The sequence below is a fragment of the Phoxinus phoxinus genome, assembly GCF_949152265.1.
Source record: "Phoxinus phoxinus genome assembly, chromosome: 3".
In the NCBI taxonomy this organism is placed as follows: Eukaryota; Metazoa; Chordata; class Actinopteri; order Cypriniformes; family Leuciscidae; genus Phoxinus; species Phoxinus phoxinus.
In genome coordinates this window covers 28387153-28404337 of record NC_136878.1, presented here as the reverse complement: position 1 = coordinate 28404337, position 17185 = coordinate 28387153, and the positions used below count along the sequence as shown (strand labels likewise).

General features: G+C 36.8%; 1 protein-coding gene across 10 annotated transcripts in view; it reads left to right on the top strand.

Annotated features, from left to right (window-relative positions):
* Positions 1-17185, top strand: part of slc4a4a (solute carrier family 4 member 4a) — a 74043-nt gene that overhangs the window by 42807 nt on the left and 14051 nt on the right. For all 10 annotated transcript variants that reach the window (XM_079608709.1, XM_079608715.1, XM_079608714.1 and 7 more), the window contains 8 exons: positions 1268-1344; positions 6727-6884; positions 7029-7116; positions 8038-8192; positions 9630-9743; positions 10516-10690; positions 14615-14748; positions 15939-16210. In XM_079608709.1, coding sequence (XP_079464835.1) covers positions 1268-1344; positions 6727-6884; positions 7029-7116; positions 8038-8192; positions 9630-9743; positions 10516-10690; positions 14615-14748; positions 15939-16210 — 1173 coding nt within the window. The remainder of the gene's footprint in view (positions 1-1267; positions 1345-6726; positions 6885-7028; positions 7117-8037; positions 8193-9629; positions 9744-10515; positions 10691-14614; positions 14749-15938; positions 16211-17185) is intronic.

Below are 17185 nucleotides of genomic sequence, written 5' to 3'. Positions count from 1 at the left end.
GTGTGTGTGTGTGCGTGTGTGTGTGTGTGCGTGTGTGTGTGTGTGCGTGTGTGTGTGTGTGCGTGTGTGCGTGTGTGCGTGTGTGCGTGTGTGTGTGTGTGTGTGTGTGTGTGTGTGTGTGTGTGTGGGGAGGGAGGGAGGGAGGGCACACACACAGACAGCCCCCCCTTTTCTGTGTGTGTTTGGAGGGGAGCAGAAAGACTCACACTGATACAAGCTCTAAAGCAGACTTCTTCTCGACAGTCAAAGCGGGGTTACGTTATTGCCCGTCGTGCACAGGAACCCGAAAGGCAACGGGGTGGCGGCTTTTTATATATATATATATATATATAAATAAATATAGCTGCAAGCAGCGATGGAGGGCCCAAGCCGGTGGCAGCGCCAGCCCGGTGCCTTTAGTGTAACTAAAGGCACCAGGGTGGCGGTGCCACCGGCTTGGGCCCGTAATCGCTGCTTGCAGCTATATTTTTATTTGTCTTTGTGGCTATCTGTGTAACTAGTCAGTCCTGTGATCATTGTTATGTAATGGATTGCCATATCTAGAATTTCCCATTATGATGATCTTCACCCTTAATCGATTTCAATGCCAAAGTCTTTTAATAATCACATTGGACTCATTTATGTGGAACTTTCCACTGGAGATCATCATATCATCATGACTATAACCTTATTATTTAACAGCTCTGATCAGATAATGTAGGATTTATGAAGGTGGATGTGAAATCTCTTCTTTTTTTCTTTTTTTTTCAAGTTACTATTTTTTTTCTTTGGAAGTATCCCTTATTTCATTTTTTGGCTACTTTTTTCTTCTTCTTTTGGCTGCATCAAACTGACATCTTATTCATTATAGCACACGAATCCTGGTCAGTAATAGTGCTGACAGGTTTTCAGTGACATTTTAAAATACTTTGCTTCACTGTGCTTGTCCTGTTCTCCTGCACATGCTTTTCACAGCATGATGACAATAACTTGGGCTCTGAAAGGTTAATACTTAACCTTTCAGTAGATTCCTTTCTCTCCTGGCACATCACCTTTCCTAATTTATTTTATTCTATGGAAGGAATTCAGAGCCTATAAAATATTCATATACTGTAAAGTGTTGTCAGTCCCATTAGTTCCCCATTAGTTTATTCTGACATGCAAAATGCTCTTGCTTATTCTGCATTTGGGTTTCTCTGTTGACCTCTTTTAAAGTTTGTTTTTAATATAATGGAACGGTGCCCTTTTAATTATTATTTCTTTTCATTTGAACCATTGTCTTTCTCAGGTAGCCCAACCACTACACATCGCAACTTGACATCAAGCAGCTTGAACGATATCTCAGACAAGCCAGAGAAAGACCAGGTGAGTCCAATTTATATACCAAATGCCTTAAAGGGATAGTTCACCCAAAAATGAAGATTAATAATAATAATAAATTTTATTTGTAAAGCACTTTACATTTGACACCAAATCTCAAAGTGCTAAGATTAACAAGATTAGCCCATGATTTACTCACCCTGAAGCCATCCTAGGTGTATATGACATTCTTATTTCAGCTGAATACAATCGGAGTTATATAAAGAAATGTCCTGGCTCTTCCAAGCCTTATAATGGGAGTCAATGGGTAGTCCATCAAATCCTATCCATCCGTGATAAAATTGCTCAAAACTGCTCCGTTAGGTTAATAAAGGCCTTCTGAATTGAAGCGATGCGTTTGTGTAAGAAAAATATCCATATTTAAAACTCTATTGTCTAAAATAATACGCAAGTCGACTTGCGCCAAAATAGTAACCCTTGAACTTGATGCACAACGTAATGACGAACGCGCTTGCCCAGCCCTGTTTGTTTGAACAGCGAGAGGCGTCAAAGCTTACGCTACTCCTATGTCATACATCGGCAAGGGTTACTCTTTTGGCGTAGGTCGACTTGCGTACGGCCGTCTGCCCGAAGCTAGTTATTTTAGTCGATAAAGTTTTAAATATGGATATTTTTCTTACACGAATACATCGTTTAATTTCAGAAGGCTTTTATTAACCTCCGCAGAGCCGCGTCGAGCAGTTTAATCACAGATGGATGTGCTTTGATGGACTTCCCAAAAAATATATTGACTCCCATTATAAGGCTTGGAAGAGCCAGACATTTTTTTTTATATAACTCCGATTGTATTCGGCTAAAAGAAGAATGTCATATACACCTAGGATGGCTTCAGGGTGAGTAAATCATGGACTTATTTTCATTTTGTTGTGAACTATCCCTTTAAATAAATGCTGCTCTTTTAAACTTCATATTCAGCAAAGGATCCTGAAAAAAAAAAAAAAAAAAAGTATCAAGGTTTCCACAAAAATATGAAGCCACGTAACAGTTTTTAACATTGGTCATATTAAGAAACGTAGGTCACACTTTACAATTAGGTCTTATTTAACATTAGTTTGTATTAACTAACATGAACTAACAATGAGCAATACATTTGTTACAGTATTTATAAAGTACGGGATAATATACATCCAGCCAGTTGTTATCTCAGAATAAACACAGATAGGGTGATCAGGACCCTGACGCCTGAAAGGGGTTTATTCTAAAATAACAACCGGCTAAATAGACGCAAAATGGCAGCAGCTGTGTTTGTATGAAACAAATGTCCACAATACTGGATGGCATAATTAAATAACTGTACACAAAATATTGAATAAAACGTTCCAAGCTAGCGTATAGCGCTGCTGACTTCAGTAACCTGGATGAGGCTGTGTTATCTGTTTTCAGCGGTTGTTTTTGGGGAATAACATACAGCTGGATATCCAATTGACTAATCAGAATCAAGTATTCCACAGAGCTGGGTAATAACTAAAGTTAACTAATGTTAACTAACAAACAATATTACGTTTTTGACTTTTTTGATCAAATTAATGCAGCCTTGAGCATAAGAGTCTTCTTTTAAACATTAAACAGCATAAATAAATATTTGATCTACTCAAATATAAAAATAAAGAGAGAATGTATGGTATCTGTAATTGACTGTAATTTGGTTTGCCAGAAACCTTTGCACATAAACAGTCTTTTTTTAAATTATTATTATTGTTTTCCTAATGATAAAATAGGGCATTGCGGTTACATGCACAGCAGACCAAAAGCAGTGGACTTTGTAACGCAAGGACATAGCTGGTGGGAATTACAGACTTGCATTGCTAATGGGAAGTTGGTCTCTCACTGAGGGAGCACCAAGAGGTCATAAGGGTGGTGTCAATCTGTGACAAACCGTACAAATTAACTCACTTCATAGAAGTTCACCTTAGAGGAATTGTAGAATCTTTCCTTTTTTACTTGGGAATCCATCCCTTCTTGCTGAACGCAGCATTATGTGAAATAGCTGACAAATTTTTGACAAGTGTTTCTGTGCTTCGGGCAGAAAATACTAGTGCAAATGTGATTACTGGAAGGCCTCCGCTGTTGACAGACTCTTAGGAGATGGCCCTTGCTCCTTGTGACAGAGTAGGGGATTGAGAGGCTGCTTGCGTGAGGGGGGCCAGAGACATGGACAGATTGCGATTGTAAGCACAGATTGAGGGGTGGCTCGCCTTTGTGTCGTGCACTGTCAAAGCCTTGTGGCTTGTCACACTTTAGCTTCTTTTTGTTTTTTTGATGACGTCATTCCTGCTTTCTGAGATTAGACATTCACAGAATCTGGAAATGAAGAAAATTAAGTATTTTTGAGTGATTTGGTATGGTGGTTTAGAGTGATGAATTATTTTTCCCTTTGTAGAATGTATCATTTTGCTGTTCTAAATTGAGCTAACTTAATATCCATATCCCATTGCTTCTCTCTGTAATGTAGGACAAAAGTACCTTGACTTTTCTCCTCAGAGAGAGCGCCCCCCTAAGGAAGGACCATGAATTTATTAGTCTTTCACGCCTTGCAAAAGAAAAAATAGCAACACTTTTTAAATTGTAAAGCTTTCATTTAAACATATTTGCCGAGATTTTGGTTGCAGCCATCCATTTACGTTAGCTTCAACAGGAAGTCATCAGTTCCATGGCTTGACTACATAAAATGCAGGCTGTCAGACGGTGTTGACAGACTGATGTAATAAAGCATTGCTTGCTCTAGCTGGGGAAGTAATCCAGTATCAGAGATGATGCTAAGCCTTTCCACTCCGCATACTACCTTCCAGAGAGCTGGACAGCTTCGGTACCCTAGTGAAAAATAAATATACCAAAATATATTTTAAATACATTTATTTTCCATGTATACTACAAATACCTTTACATATTCAGTACTTAATATAAATACCCTACAATTGTACTTTTGGTATACTAAACTAAAATACTTAAAATCTGCTAAATTTGAACAACTGATTTTGTACTTAATGCAGTTTAGTTATCCGGAAATAGTGCTGAAGTTCAACTAAACATATATTCAAGTATATTTGATTGTGCTAAAGTGGAACTATTGCAAGTATACTTTAGGTACTGTTTAAATATCTTGAATTTAAAGACTGACCTTATACAGAGATCATTCTATCCTTACTAAGAGTGATATTAAAAAAATATTTTAGGCTTAATATTAAGAAATGTGCATTGTGCAATACAGAAGTACTCCAAATAAAGTAACCCTCAAGCATTATGTCAGTAAATATGTTAAAGCATTTGTAGTATACTTAGTATGAAATAAATATATTTATAAAACAGATAGTTCCAGTCCTTGATTCTGATTGGTTGACCCGTGTTTGCAGCCGTTATAAATTACTCAATAAACATACACCTTTGACCGCATTACATTGTAATTACATTACAGTATTACTGCGCAACTGCCCTTTGTGATTCTTTGTTGCTGCATGTGTTGCTTGGCAACCTCTGTGGAACTACATTGCTTAGTGGAGGAATAAATGTCTTATAACGTTATACTTTTTTGTTGCTTGTATTTCATGAATAAAATAAATATTAAAATAATTTTTTATGAAGTAACCATTTTATAAAAGCACATTTTAATGTTAATATTAAGAAATGTGCATTCTGCAGAAGTACTGTGCTAGCTCCGCTCTGCGTCGTGCCTAACAACGCCCCTTAGCTTTGGCTTCGCAGGGGTTATTGCTTTATTTAAATACATTTTGGTATAGTTTTTTTTTTAAATGGAAATTGATTAGGGTGTGTGATGTATTGAAAGGTCAGAAGTTACCTTTAATAAAATCGTGATACATACAATTTAAAATTGCACAAGACTTCGTTACCACTTTGTATAGTGTTGTATTCAGCATAATGTGCTGCTGAAGTGACCATCTGCCGACCCTTCTTTGACTCCTACATATTACACTGAATGAAGCTCAGAAGTAAACATTCATATAAGTCTGAGAAAAACACTATGGGTTGTTTAAGGTGTGTCCTTCTAATACCTTAATCATCCCTTTACGCTCGTCTAGTAATGCTGTCTACAATCTGGCCTCCAGTTAACATCAGTGACGTCACTCATCTCCATCTATGGCCATCGCTTCCTCACTTGTTTTTGTTTCATTCATGGTTAAGATCATTTTTATTACTCCATGGTGGCTTTGCTTTCTAAATTCCCAGATGATTAAGCATGAGTTGAATTGAGTTTCTACAAGGGTTATTCCGACGAAGCAGGGATAATCATATTGGGCTGCCTCTTTCGTCTCAGTCTTCTTTCTCTAACCAGCAAACTCTGTGTTAATGGTATTGTTCACCCAAAATGTCTTATTTTACTCACTCACCCGCATGTTCCAAACGTGAAGGACTATCTTTATTTAGTGTTACACAGGATGGAGCCGTTAAAATCACTCAAAAGTACCATGAAGTAGTTCATATGCTGCTTCTGATGAGTGAGAGGTCTGTCTTGTCATGTGCTCAGGTGCTCCAGGTTAAATGTTTTCCATTGTGCTTGCTAGAAGTGTTGTTCTGTCAATTGTTAACTAAACTGCTTACTCTGCCTGTTAAATAAGACTTTCAGGAGACCATATTTTTGTTTATGTATTGGCAGTATACTGGGGAACTGGTTTATGAATGACTGACACTGGAACCTCATCTTCAGTTTATCAGCAGAGCTGTCAAATCTGATTTATGAGCTTCCAAATTAACATGTCAATGGATTTCTGCCATGTGCGCTAGTCTTGCTGTTAAAGAATAATGAGTGTTTACATTTTTGGAAGTAATAAACAAATAAAAGTTCTTTATATACGCAATAAGCTTGAGTAATTGTGAAATAACACGTTTATCTATTAAAATAATAATAGAGAGGTCAATAATGACCTTGGAGGCACCAGTTACAGTTGCTTAACAATTTATGGCTATGTGAGCAGGGTGTGCTAATTATCTCTGGCTTGTAAATTTCACATTTGGCATGACCTCAGAGACTGAGCTGGCAGATGCCACTGCTTTGAAGTTGGCCTTCATTTTATCACTGGTAGGAACAACAAAAGCCCATATAAATAAAATGAATTTAACAGTTCTTTATACTGGTTGCCACTGGTTCCTCTGAGTTTAGAGCAAAAGAATGCAGAAGTCACAGTGGGCCTTTGCTGAACCCTAGAATGAACCATCTTACGTACAACCACCAATCTTTGTAGTTTCCATTAGTTGGACAGTTGCGGCTGTTGGATTCATCACATCTCGGCACAAAATGCCAGCCGGGTAATATGTTTAATGAGGTCATGTGTTAGGGCTTGATTTGTGCACTTTGTTTATCCGTTTCTTCTCTCTTATCGAGCTTCATTAATATACCATCCTGCATGCTTCCAGCTGAAGAACAAGTTTATGAAGAAGCTGCCCAGAGATGCTGAAGCTTCCAATGTTCTCGTTGGAGAAGTGGACTTCCTGGACAGTCCTTTTGTGGCCTTTGTGAGGCTGCAGCAGGCAGTCATGTTGGGGGCGCTGACTGAAGTGCCTGTGCCCACCAGGTATGACCTGCTTTCATCCCATAAGGCCAAGGAGGAAAGTAAAAGTAGTGGTGAAGGAGTGTTCAGTTAAAAACTAAGCTTTCATTAAATGTGTATGTTTTACATCAGGTGCGCTAATATTTGTTATTGTCGTCTTGTCCCCAGATTTCTGTTCATTCTGCTTGGACCCAAAGGCAAAGCCAAGTCATACCATGAAATTGGTAGAGCAATCGCTACCCTGATGTCTGATGAGGTACATGGAGAGTCTCATCTTAGCCGAAAACTGTTTCAATCCTGTTTTAGAGTGCTAAATATGGTTGAGTTAATTTTTTCTTTTCTTTATGAAAACTGCATTCTGTAACAGAACTATTGTTATTTTACTGTTGCTTTAAGTTTTTGTTTTAATTTTACAAGTGAAACTCAAAAAGTTAGAATACCATGCAAAAGTTAATTTATTTCAGTAATTCAACCTAAAAGGTGAATCTAATATATTATATAGACTCATTACATGGAAAGTGAGATATTTCAATCCTTTATTTGTTAGAATTTTGATGATTATGGCTCACAGCTTATGAAAAAATTTGGGGTTTTCATAATCTGTAAGCCATAATCATCAAAATTATAACAAAATGGCTTGAAATATCTCACTTTGCATGTAATGAGTCTACATAATATATTATTTTTCCTTGTTAAGTTGAATTACTCAATTAAATGAACTTTTGAACGATATTCACATTTTTCGAGTTTCACTTGTAGTTTTAAGTTTTAGTAGTTCTGTTGTTTTTGTCATTTTTATTTTTAAAATTTCTATTTAGCTTTGATTTATTTTAGTTTCAGCTTTAGTCTTAATAATTTAGTATTTCAACTTAATCATTTAATTCCTCTTACATTTTTAGAGTTTGGTACACAGATTGTATGAGTTACTCGGGGCTGTTGTTCATCTAAAAAAAAGTATTTGGGCCACTCCTGTACAGTAAACTGATTTTAACAGGCCAATTCAATAGTCACACCTATATATTTGTTAATCCCAAACACTGACTGTGTAAACGTAGCCTACATTTTCTGATACTGTGTAGCTGTGCCTGAAAAAGAAAAGAAAAAAGGTTTGTGTTTGGATTTGTTGGATTGGATTGTGTAGGGAAAGTTAGCGAGTAATCACCGTTCTCTTATCAAGGTCTTCCATGAAATTGCGTACAAAGCCAAGGACAGACAAGATCTCCTCGCTGGCATTGACGAGTTCTTGGATGAGGTCATCGTCCTCCCTCCTGGAGAGTGGGACCCTGCCATCAGGATAGAGCCTCCAAAATCCCTGCCATCCTCAGATAAAAGGTAATTGATGTTTTTCAGCAAATAACTTTTGCTGAAGCCCCACCAATATCTCACATCAAACTCTGTCAATGTTCCTATTTTTACTCAAATTATGGCCAGATATAATTTCTGAGCCTGTCCCTTTGTCAAATAATTTATATATAAAATAAATATAAATTATATACCTGTGTGTGTGTGTGTGTGTGTGTGTATATATATATATATATATATATATATATATATATATTTATATATTTATATTTATATTTATTTATTCATTTTTTACTATATTTTATAATATTTTCTAATTAACCACTGCTCTGCTCTTTCACACTGAATGAATGAATGGCCTTTGTTCGCACAGAGCTGGCTGCCTGGCCTTTGAAACTACTTCCTGACCATGTGTGACACACCGTATATAGCTTATTTTTTATATATATTTATAACACACCGTATATAGCTTAAATTTTATATATATATATATAAAATTTAAGCTATATACGGTGTGTCACACATGGTCAGGAAGTAGTTTCAAAGGCCAGGCAGCCAGCTCTGTGCGAACAAAGGCCATTCATTCATTCAGTGTGAAAGAGCAGAGCAGCGGTTAATTAGATGAAGTACATCACCTCTCTTTAGCTTCAGGTGAAGTGACAGCAGGCTGCCGTTTTATCCTGCCACCTAAATACCAAAAGCAGAGCGGTGTGCCCGCGGAATGCAGTCACACCAGCATCACACACAGTGTACACAACACATTACACACAGCAGTCCTCGTACATGCATTCACGGGTTGTTGAATGTAAACAACAGTCTGAACTGCTTCACATTCTGTCTGTCTGTCTGTCGTTCATAAAACATCCATCCATCCATCAATCACTTTAGCTTGTTGTGTCTATCATCTTTAATTTGATCTATTGCCCAGTCCTTATTTTTTTATTTAACTTTTTCATCTTCATCTTTTTTTCTGTCTGTTTTTTGTTTTATCTGTTGATCAAACATTTTATCTATTGTTTAATCCCTCTCTCTCTTTATCTCGTTTTTATCTGTTGTTTTATCATTCTATCTATTGTGTGATCATTTTATCAGTTTATCATCCTTTCGTTCGCTATCATTTCTTGGTTTAAATGATTATCACACCATATGGATGATTGGATATGTACCATATTCATATATCATGGCATTTAGATTGTAATTTGAAGAATACCATGGTATTACCATGTCTATCTTGTATTTTTATTTCATATTGCACAGTTGTGTGGGATACCAGGGTACAAGTTTGCAGGATGTTTAGTTAACTTCAGGCTGGGGGCCTTAAAATGACTTCTAAAGAGGCCACGAGTGTGTCTTTTGTCATCTTTCTTCCTTCTCTGTTTTCTTTCCTCCTCTATAAGTTATTTCAGGACATTAATGACATTGAAGTGTCTTGTTCAACAATATCCATTTGTTTGTTATGTTGTCCAGAAAGAACATGTATGCCGGAGGGGACAGCACACAGATGAATGGAGACACGCCTCACAGCGGTGGAGACGGGGGCGGGGGGCACGCAGTAGGCGATGAGCTAAAGAAGACGGGGAAGTGAGTTAATGTTTGTATAAATTATTCTCAAGGAACAGATTATGCTCTCTGAACACCATGGTTTAGTTCAGATAAAGGTTTGTTTTCCTCCTTTCTAAATGACTAGACTTATATTAATATTAGGCAAACACTGGAGTCAGCATGTGCTCTGTTTATGAGAAACAGACTATTAACATTAGATTTGGTTTTTCTAGTACAGTACATTCCCGCTGTTGGTTTTGGAAACACCTTGAACTTTGGCAAATAACTGCCTCGTACTATTAGTACTGCTTTTGCGCTAAATAGATTTTGTTTTGTGATGTTACCAATTCATAATACCAATAATCATACTACTATTTAAAATATTACTTTGTTCATATATGGTCTAAAAGTCCACTAATGAGCATTTTTCTTTGCAAAATTATATTGTCAGCATTAAAATTAGTGTAAAAAATAAAACAATATTTTAATAATAATTAATACAATTAAAATTCATTTCATAATGTTTTAGTATTTGGTGTATCCTCCTATTGCTTTTGATTACTGACCTTGAAATAGTATATTATAATATTTCTTATGCATTGCATGTTATAACATTATATTTTTGTGATTTATTGCTTGTTTTATTTATTTGTTGTTTATTTCCATGTTTAAAATTTGAAATTGGATCCCAAATGTTCTGATTTTTGAATCCCACTGTAAAAAAAAAAAAAATTGAATAGAAGAAGGTAGAATAAGATAACCTGTATATATTTAGTATAAGAATTAACTCTTATCATATTTTGTTCCTTAGGTTTTGTGGAGGCCTTATTCTTGATATCAAAAGAAAAGCCCCCTTTTTCTTCAGTGATTTCTACGATGCACTACACATCCAGTCTTTGTCTGCCATTCTTTTCATCTACCTGGGAACAGTAACCAATGCCATCACGTTCGGAGGATTACTGGGTGACGCCACAGAGAACATGCAGGTAAAGATTCTACCTCAAATCATAGGGAATTTAATTTCCTATTGTGTGCCATGGATGTTCCATATTATGCTCTTTGTGCCTGAGCCTTCCTAAATAAGAATCAGTCCAACATTGCCAGAGATTACAATGTAATTCAGTGTGAGTCAATCTTTAACTGACGCATTCTGGGAGCACCTTCTTCTCTGTCCTTTTTTTGAAATGTTACTACTAGTTCAAAGGTCATGTTAGTAAGTTAAAGTCTCTCAGTTCATATACGTATTTAGCTGTTTTAAAGGGGTCATGAACTGGATTTTTTGGATTATTTTATAATGTTTCCTGAGGTACAGTTATAGGGCCCTATCTTGCACCCAGCGCAATTGACTTTGAACACCGACGCATGTATCATTCCTATTTTGCACCCGCGCACAGCGGACTTTTCCCTCCACAGACGCACGTCGGTAAATTAGGAAATGAACTTGCGCTCGCGGGGGCGGTTCAGCGCAAAGAGGAGGCGTGTTCCGGCGCAAAACTTCAATGGTGCTATTTTCCAGTTTTAGAAAGCAATTGCGCCATTGACCAAGAAAAAAACAGTCTAAAGACAGTGGCGCGTTGCGCGTTAGTGATGTGGTATTTTAAGGGCGCGTGCTTGGCCATAATGTTAACCCGCATCCACTTTGATTCTCTAATATAAACAGATGCAGCAGTTTTCATTTTTGCAAATCATACATTATTACAAGGAAAAATATTAACACACGAGGGAAATCATTGGTATGTCCGTGAAGATGTGAAAAAGATCTATCTAGATAAAAAAAATAAAAAAATCTAGATTAGGCTACACATTTACCCAAATTATACGCCTGTTTAACCTAATTTGGGTGGGTTTCTCCCATCATCCCCAATGTCACTTCTCTGTGTTTTACAGCCCTGACGAGAACGTCGGTTTCCTCAGCTGTGAACCGCTCCTGCGTGCGCTGGCAAATCCGCCGTTATAATAGCAATCCGCCATGGAACAAGCGCGTCTGCTCTTAAAGGGAATGTGAGAGGACGCTCTGATTGGTTTATTTCACGTTACGCCCAAACCACACCTATGAATAATGAAGCTACTTCAGACCAACCCCTTTTAGATTTGCGTCGGGCGCAAGAGTAATTTATCCGCCGGGAAAATAGCAACAGCGCCGGGATCCGCCCACAAAGTTACTTGCGCTTTGCACTTTGACACTTGCGTTTCAGATCGTTAAAATAGGGCCCATAATGTTAATATAATTTTTACATTTTACATAAATTTTTTCCCCCCACAATTTAGAAATAAATGGCTAATTTAGCCTCTGATTTGAATGCTCTGTTTGAAGGGACGTGTGTGCTGTGAGACTTCAGTGGAAACGCTCACTGCTGTGATTGGCTGACATCTTTGCATATGAAATAAATAATAATAATAATATTAATGTGGAACCCTCTTGAATTCTTAGTTTTTACTATTACAGCTGTCGAATATGCTTATAGTATTATATTTAGATCTATTCCCAACACATGAAAGGTTTCAGTGATGAGTGATGACAACGTCTGTTGAACGCATGAATGCAGTGATCTCATCATTGCAGCATGATTTCTGCACTCTCATGAATGCTTTCATCATAAATTATAATGCAATCACAATGTAAATACTGTAAGAGCTTCGTTGTGCAGTGTAACGGCATAATTATTACATACTTGGAGTTGTGGCAAGTGTCCAGATAATCTCGCGCTGTGTGATTAACAGCTTTAGCGATTGTAAGGGGAGTGTTCTTTGATCGCTTTCTGTATATAATTTAATCACAATTTAAAGAACAAATAATTTTCATGCTACTAAAATAAATAATGTGAAGTTGATCGTTTTGTCCCTGGCTTGATGCATAAACAGTATTAAACGATTTTGGAACAAAGAAAATCTGTCTGAACTTGAATATGGTAATTACACATCAGAAATCACTGCTCATTTAGCATTAAAATAAACATGGTTACTTACATGTTTGTGGCGTTGCTGACGGATCCATATCGTAAAAGTATGTTTGCAAAGCCTGAGCCGAAATTGTGACTGAATTACCAAATACTGTAATCTATAGTGAAATGTACAGAATACAAACAAATATTGCACTGCTGAGACTTTCACATAGTTGAGAAAAACACTTTTAGCATTAGGATCACTTGGATGATAATGTTATTGATCCTGTTTCAATATTTTCTCGTTCTCATGTCACTATTCACTAAAGTGCCAGTGGGCGGGGCCAAAGACGCTGTGATGTAGACGTAGGCGTTGATATTCGTCTGCAAAACCGGTCTTTCGACGCCCTATGATGTCATAATTCCACACTTTTCAGAGCCTGTCGTTTTCTGGCCTTGGTTTCAATAAAATCTATTTTTGGAATAACAAGGAAGTTTTGAAACAGGATATTTTTATAGTATACCGACCTCTTACCTGTCAAATGATCAAGGAATATTTTAATTCTCAGTTCATGACCCCTCTAAAGAAAAATGCTGAGATCTACTGCACATATCATTGGCTAGTTAATATTTAAGCTCAGGGAAACACCTCAGCTAGCAAATTGGTGCAGTTTAGAGGGATCTATTTATTTTTAAATACCTTATAACATTAAATGAGGAAATTAATTAAGATGTAGACTACAGTGTCTGTTCTGAGTAGTCCAGAGTAGATCAGACTCCCCTTATTGATTCCATTTACGTCAAATGGATGACAGGACCACCGGTATATTAATCACCAACTGTTGTTTGTCATTTTACTCAACAACAGGCCTATATCCTTAATGAAGGTGTAGCAGGCTTTGGTCACAGTTTTTGATAAAAGTCAAAAGACAGATGAAGTGGTAATAATATACCACAACCACAGACATTCTCATTTCAACGGGATCTGCCATTATCTGGTCATTTTTACTTAGATTGTGTGAGAAAAACACAAACATGATTGATTCAAATGGGATTTAAATTGCAGAGCAAATCTCTTCATTGGTAGTTCACAACACAACAGTTATCATAAGCACTATTTTAGCAGGATGTGAATTACATACTTTATATAGTGAATTAATATACTAATTTGGACATGGCTAGTTATTACTGAGGTGGGAGTGTCTGTTTTCTGAATATGGGCATTTCGGAAGGTCATGCGATCTAAAAAGTCCATCAGTTAATTACATTTATGGGTAATACAATCCTTTTATTGAATTAAGGTATATAACGTTTGCTCGATATGAATAATAAATCAATTGAAATATGACTATTGTTAACAGTATGTACATAAATAACAGGGAATAAGGGATTAATTAAGAATAGATACTGAGCCATTTCGGTGAGTAACTTTGAGTTAGCTGAAAAGCAGTGGCAATTTTCTTTGTGAAATTATCTCTTGCAAATCTGTGCAGCTTGTTTCTTCTCACACATCCTCTGTAAAAATCACAAAGTGAACGATGATGAATTTCCTTTAACCTTCTCAGGGAAAGCTTGTCCCATCCAAATATGGATTTAAACATGCTTATACCATGGTCTGGGTGAATACTCGATTCTGATTGGCTGCAGGGTGTCTGTTAAAAAGTGATAGAGGACACCTAAATAAACTGTCAGGCGTAACCAAGGAAACCAAGTTATTGTTTGTAACTTGTAACTTTAGATTTCGATTGTAAAACTAATTAAATTATAAACTAATGTTTTAAAAATGTGTTATTTGGCAAGTGACCATGGTATAAGGGGGTTAATGCCCTTCGAGGTGTCCATTGTCAGGTTTTAATGGACTTCCGGTTCACACCTCGCCGTTGTCCATTAAAACCTGACAATGGACACCTCGTCGGGCATTAGCCCTTACTTAAACAGACTTTCCTGGCAGGGAACGTGATTGTGACTGAGCTTCAGTTGGGTTTTTCCATAACCCTTTGACTCTTCTTCATTGTGTATTGGGTGAAGGGTGTGCTGGAGAGCTTTCTGGGTACAGCGGTCACTGGAGCCATCTTCTGTCTCCTGGGTGGGCAACCCCTGATCATTCTCAGCAGTACGGGGCCAGTGCTGGTGTTTGAAAGGCTGCTCTTCAACTTCAGCAGGTGCTTGATCATCTTTGTTCAAAATCCCTGACAAATTTCAAGAAACAGCTAAAAACTCTTATATGAGCATTTAACTGCATCTGAAAAAAAAAAATCACTATTTCTTAAGCCCTCCATGTTGTAATTTGCACTATTCTGAACACTGACTGACACTTTATAAAACTAGCACTTCTCGTGTTTATTGCTCTCTTAAGATTAATCACTTTTATTCCTCATTTGTAAGTCGCTGTGAAAAAAGAGTCTGCTAAATAAATGTAAACAAACTAACTGACCATTTTGTAATTAACTGAAACTAATATTCCGTAAATAAAGCAGAAGTGTTCAATGCATATTGATTTACATTGCTGGTCATATATGCACTACTTACATTTATTTAGTTAATACTTAACTATTTAAAAGTTTGGGGTCATTCAGAATTTTAAAAGAAAATAAAAAATAAATGTGTACTTTTATTTATCCAGGATGCAATAAATTGATCATAAATCACAGTAAAGACATTTAGCATGTTCCAAAAGATTTTTTATTTAAAATAAATGCTGTTTAACTTTTAAGAATCCTTAAAAAAACGATCAGTTTGCAGAATCATATTACGCTAACACAGTCTCACCCCAAAACGTCACATACTGACGGGTCTTGACCATACGGCAAGATACGACGAAAGGGGTAACCTTTAACGTCCATGTGTGACGATTCGGGTATGGTTGGGTTTAGGTATGCGTTAGGGTACCGCTAGGAGGCGCTGCTGGTGCGCTTATGTCTGCATTTCATATTGACGTTATAGGGGTACCCTTTTCGTCGTATGTTGACGTATGGTCAAGACCCGTCATTATATGACGTTTTGGGGTGAGACCGGGCTGATTACGCAACACAACTGTTTTCCACATTGATAATAAGAAATTATTCTCGAGCAAATCAGAATGATTTCTGAAGGATCATGTGACTGAAGACTGAAGAGTAATTGCTGATTAACATTTTGCTTTGCCAGCAAAGGAATAAATTACTTTTTAAAATACATTAAAGAATAAAAGTTATTTTTAATTGTATTTATATTTTACAATGTTATTGTTTTTACTGTATTTTTTTATCAAATAATTGGTGCCTTGGTGAGAGACTTCTTTTAAAAACATAAAATGTATGATTTGAATGTGGGGAGACATGAGTTCATTTTCTATCCATACTTTTTTCTGCAGGGAAAATGACTTTGACTACCTAGAGTTCCGTCTTTGGATTGGCCTGTGGTCGGCCTTCTACTGTCTGGTCCTGGTGGCCACTGATGCCAGCTTCCTGGTGCAGTATTTCACCCGATTTACAGAGGAGGGCTTCTCGTCACTCATCAGCTTCATATTCATCTATGACGCTTTCAAGAAGATGCTGAAGTTTACCCATTATTACCCAATCAACCCAGACTATAAAATCGATTATGTCACGCAGTATGACTGCATGTGTATGGCTCCCACTGATGGTAAGATCTGGTACTTCTCTTTATCTGATGTTTTCTTCTTTCAATGTTTAGATGCAAGTTGAACCGACTAAACCTTTATTCATTTGCAAGATTGTAAACTTACCTTAAATTATTAATCGTCTTCCTAAGCCTCCCATATGTCCACACCAGATGCAAGAAACTATGAGTGCTGACCAAACAGAAAAAAAAAGAAAAAAAGATTACTGATGCATATGTAACATTAATTTGCTTAGTGAAGCAAATATTATGTAGCACAAAGTGATCTTTTTTCCCCTTGGTTGGGATTCAAAAGGTGCTACTCTGAGCTCAAATGCAGTGACCATATTTTCATTCCCCTGCTTGGCTACCTAGTAGTTGAAAAGCAATTTTGCTTTGAGTATGAATATACATTTTATTGAAGATAGCTTAATCTATACTGATACACAAATGGAAGCACAATAGTTTGATGGGGATGTATGTTTATGTCCGGCTTATGATCCAGTTGTTTTTGAAAGGTGTGCAGGTCTACATCTGGCAAATGTTTTATAAATATGGCCAGCATAAATATTTAACTTTTCCGTTTGTTGTACTATTTCTGGTCTTCAAGTGATAGTTTAGACCCACAGGGTTGTTTTTAGGGGTGGTTAATCTGTCTGATTTCCCGATTCGATTCGATTACGATTATTGAAGTCCCGATTCGATTACAGTCGATTTTCGATTATTAACGATTCTCGATTAGCGATTATTGATTTTCCATTTCACAACAGTAAATTCACTACAGTAAAAATCAAAACAATAACAAATTATAACAAACTTCAACATATTCTGAATCTCTATTAACATAAAATACGGATGTCCACGCATCACATGTTACAGCTATCCTACCCAGCTTTCTTCAGTGATTCCATGACTTCGGTTTTGGTCTTGTTGTAGAGTGTGGGGATCGCTGTGTCTTTAAAATATCTCCGAGATGGGACGTTGTATCTCGGCTCCAAA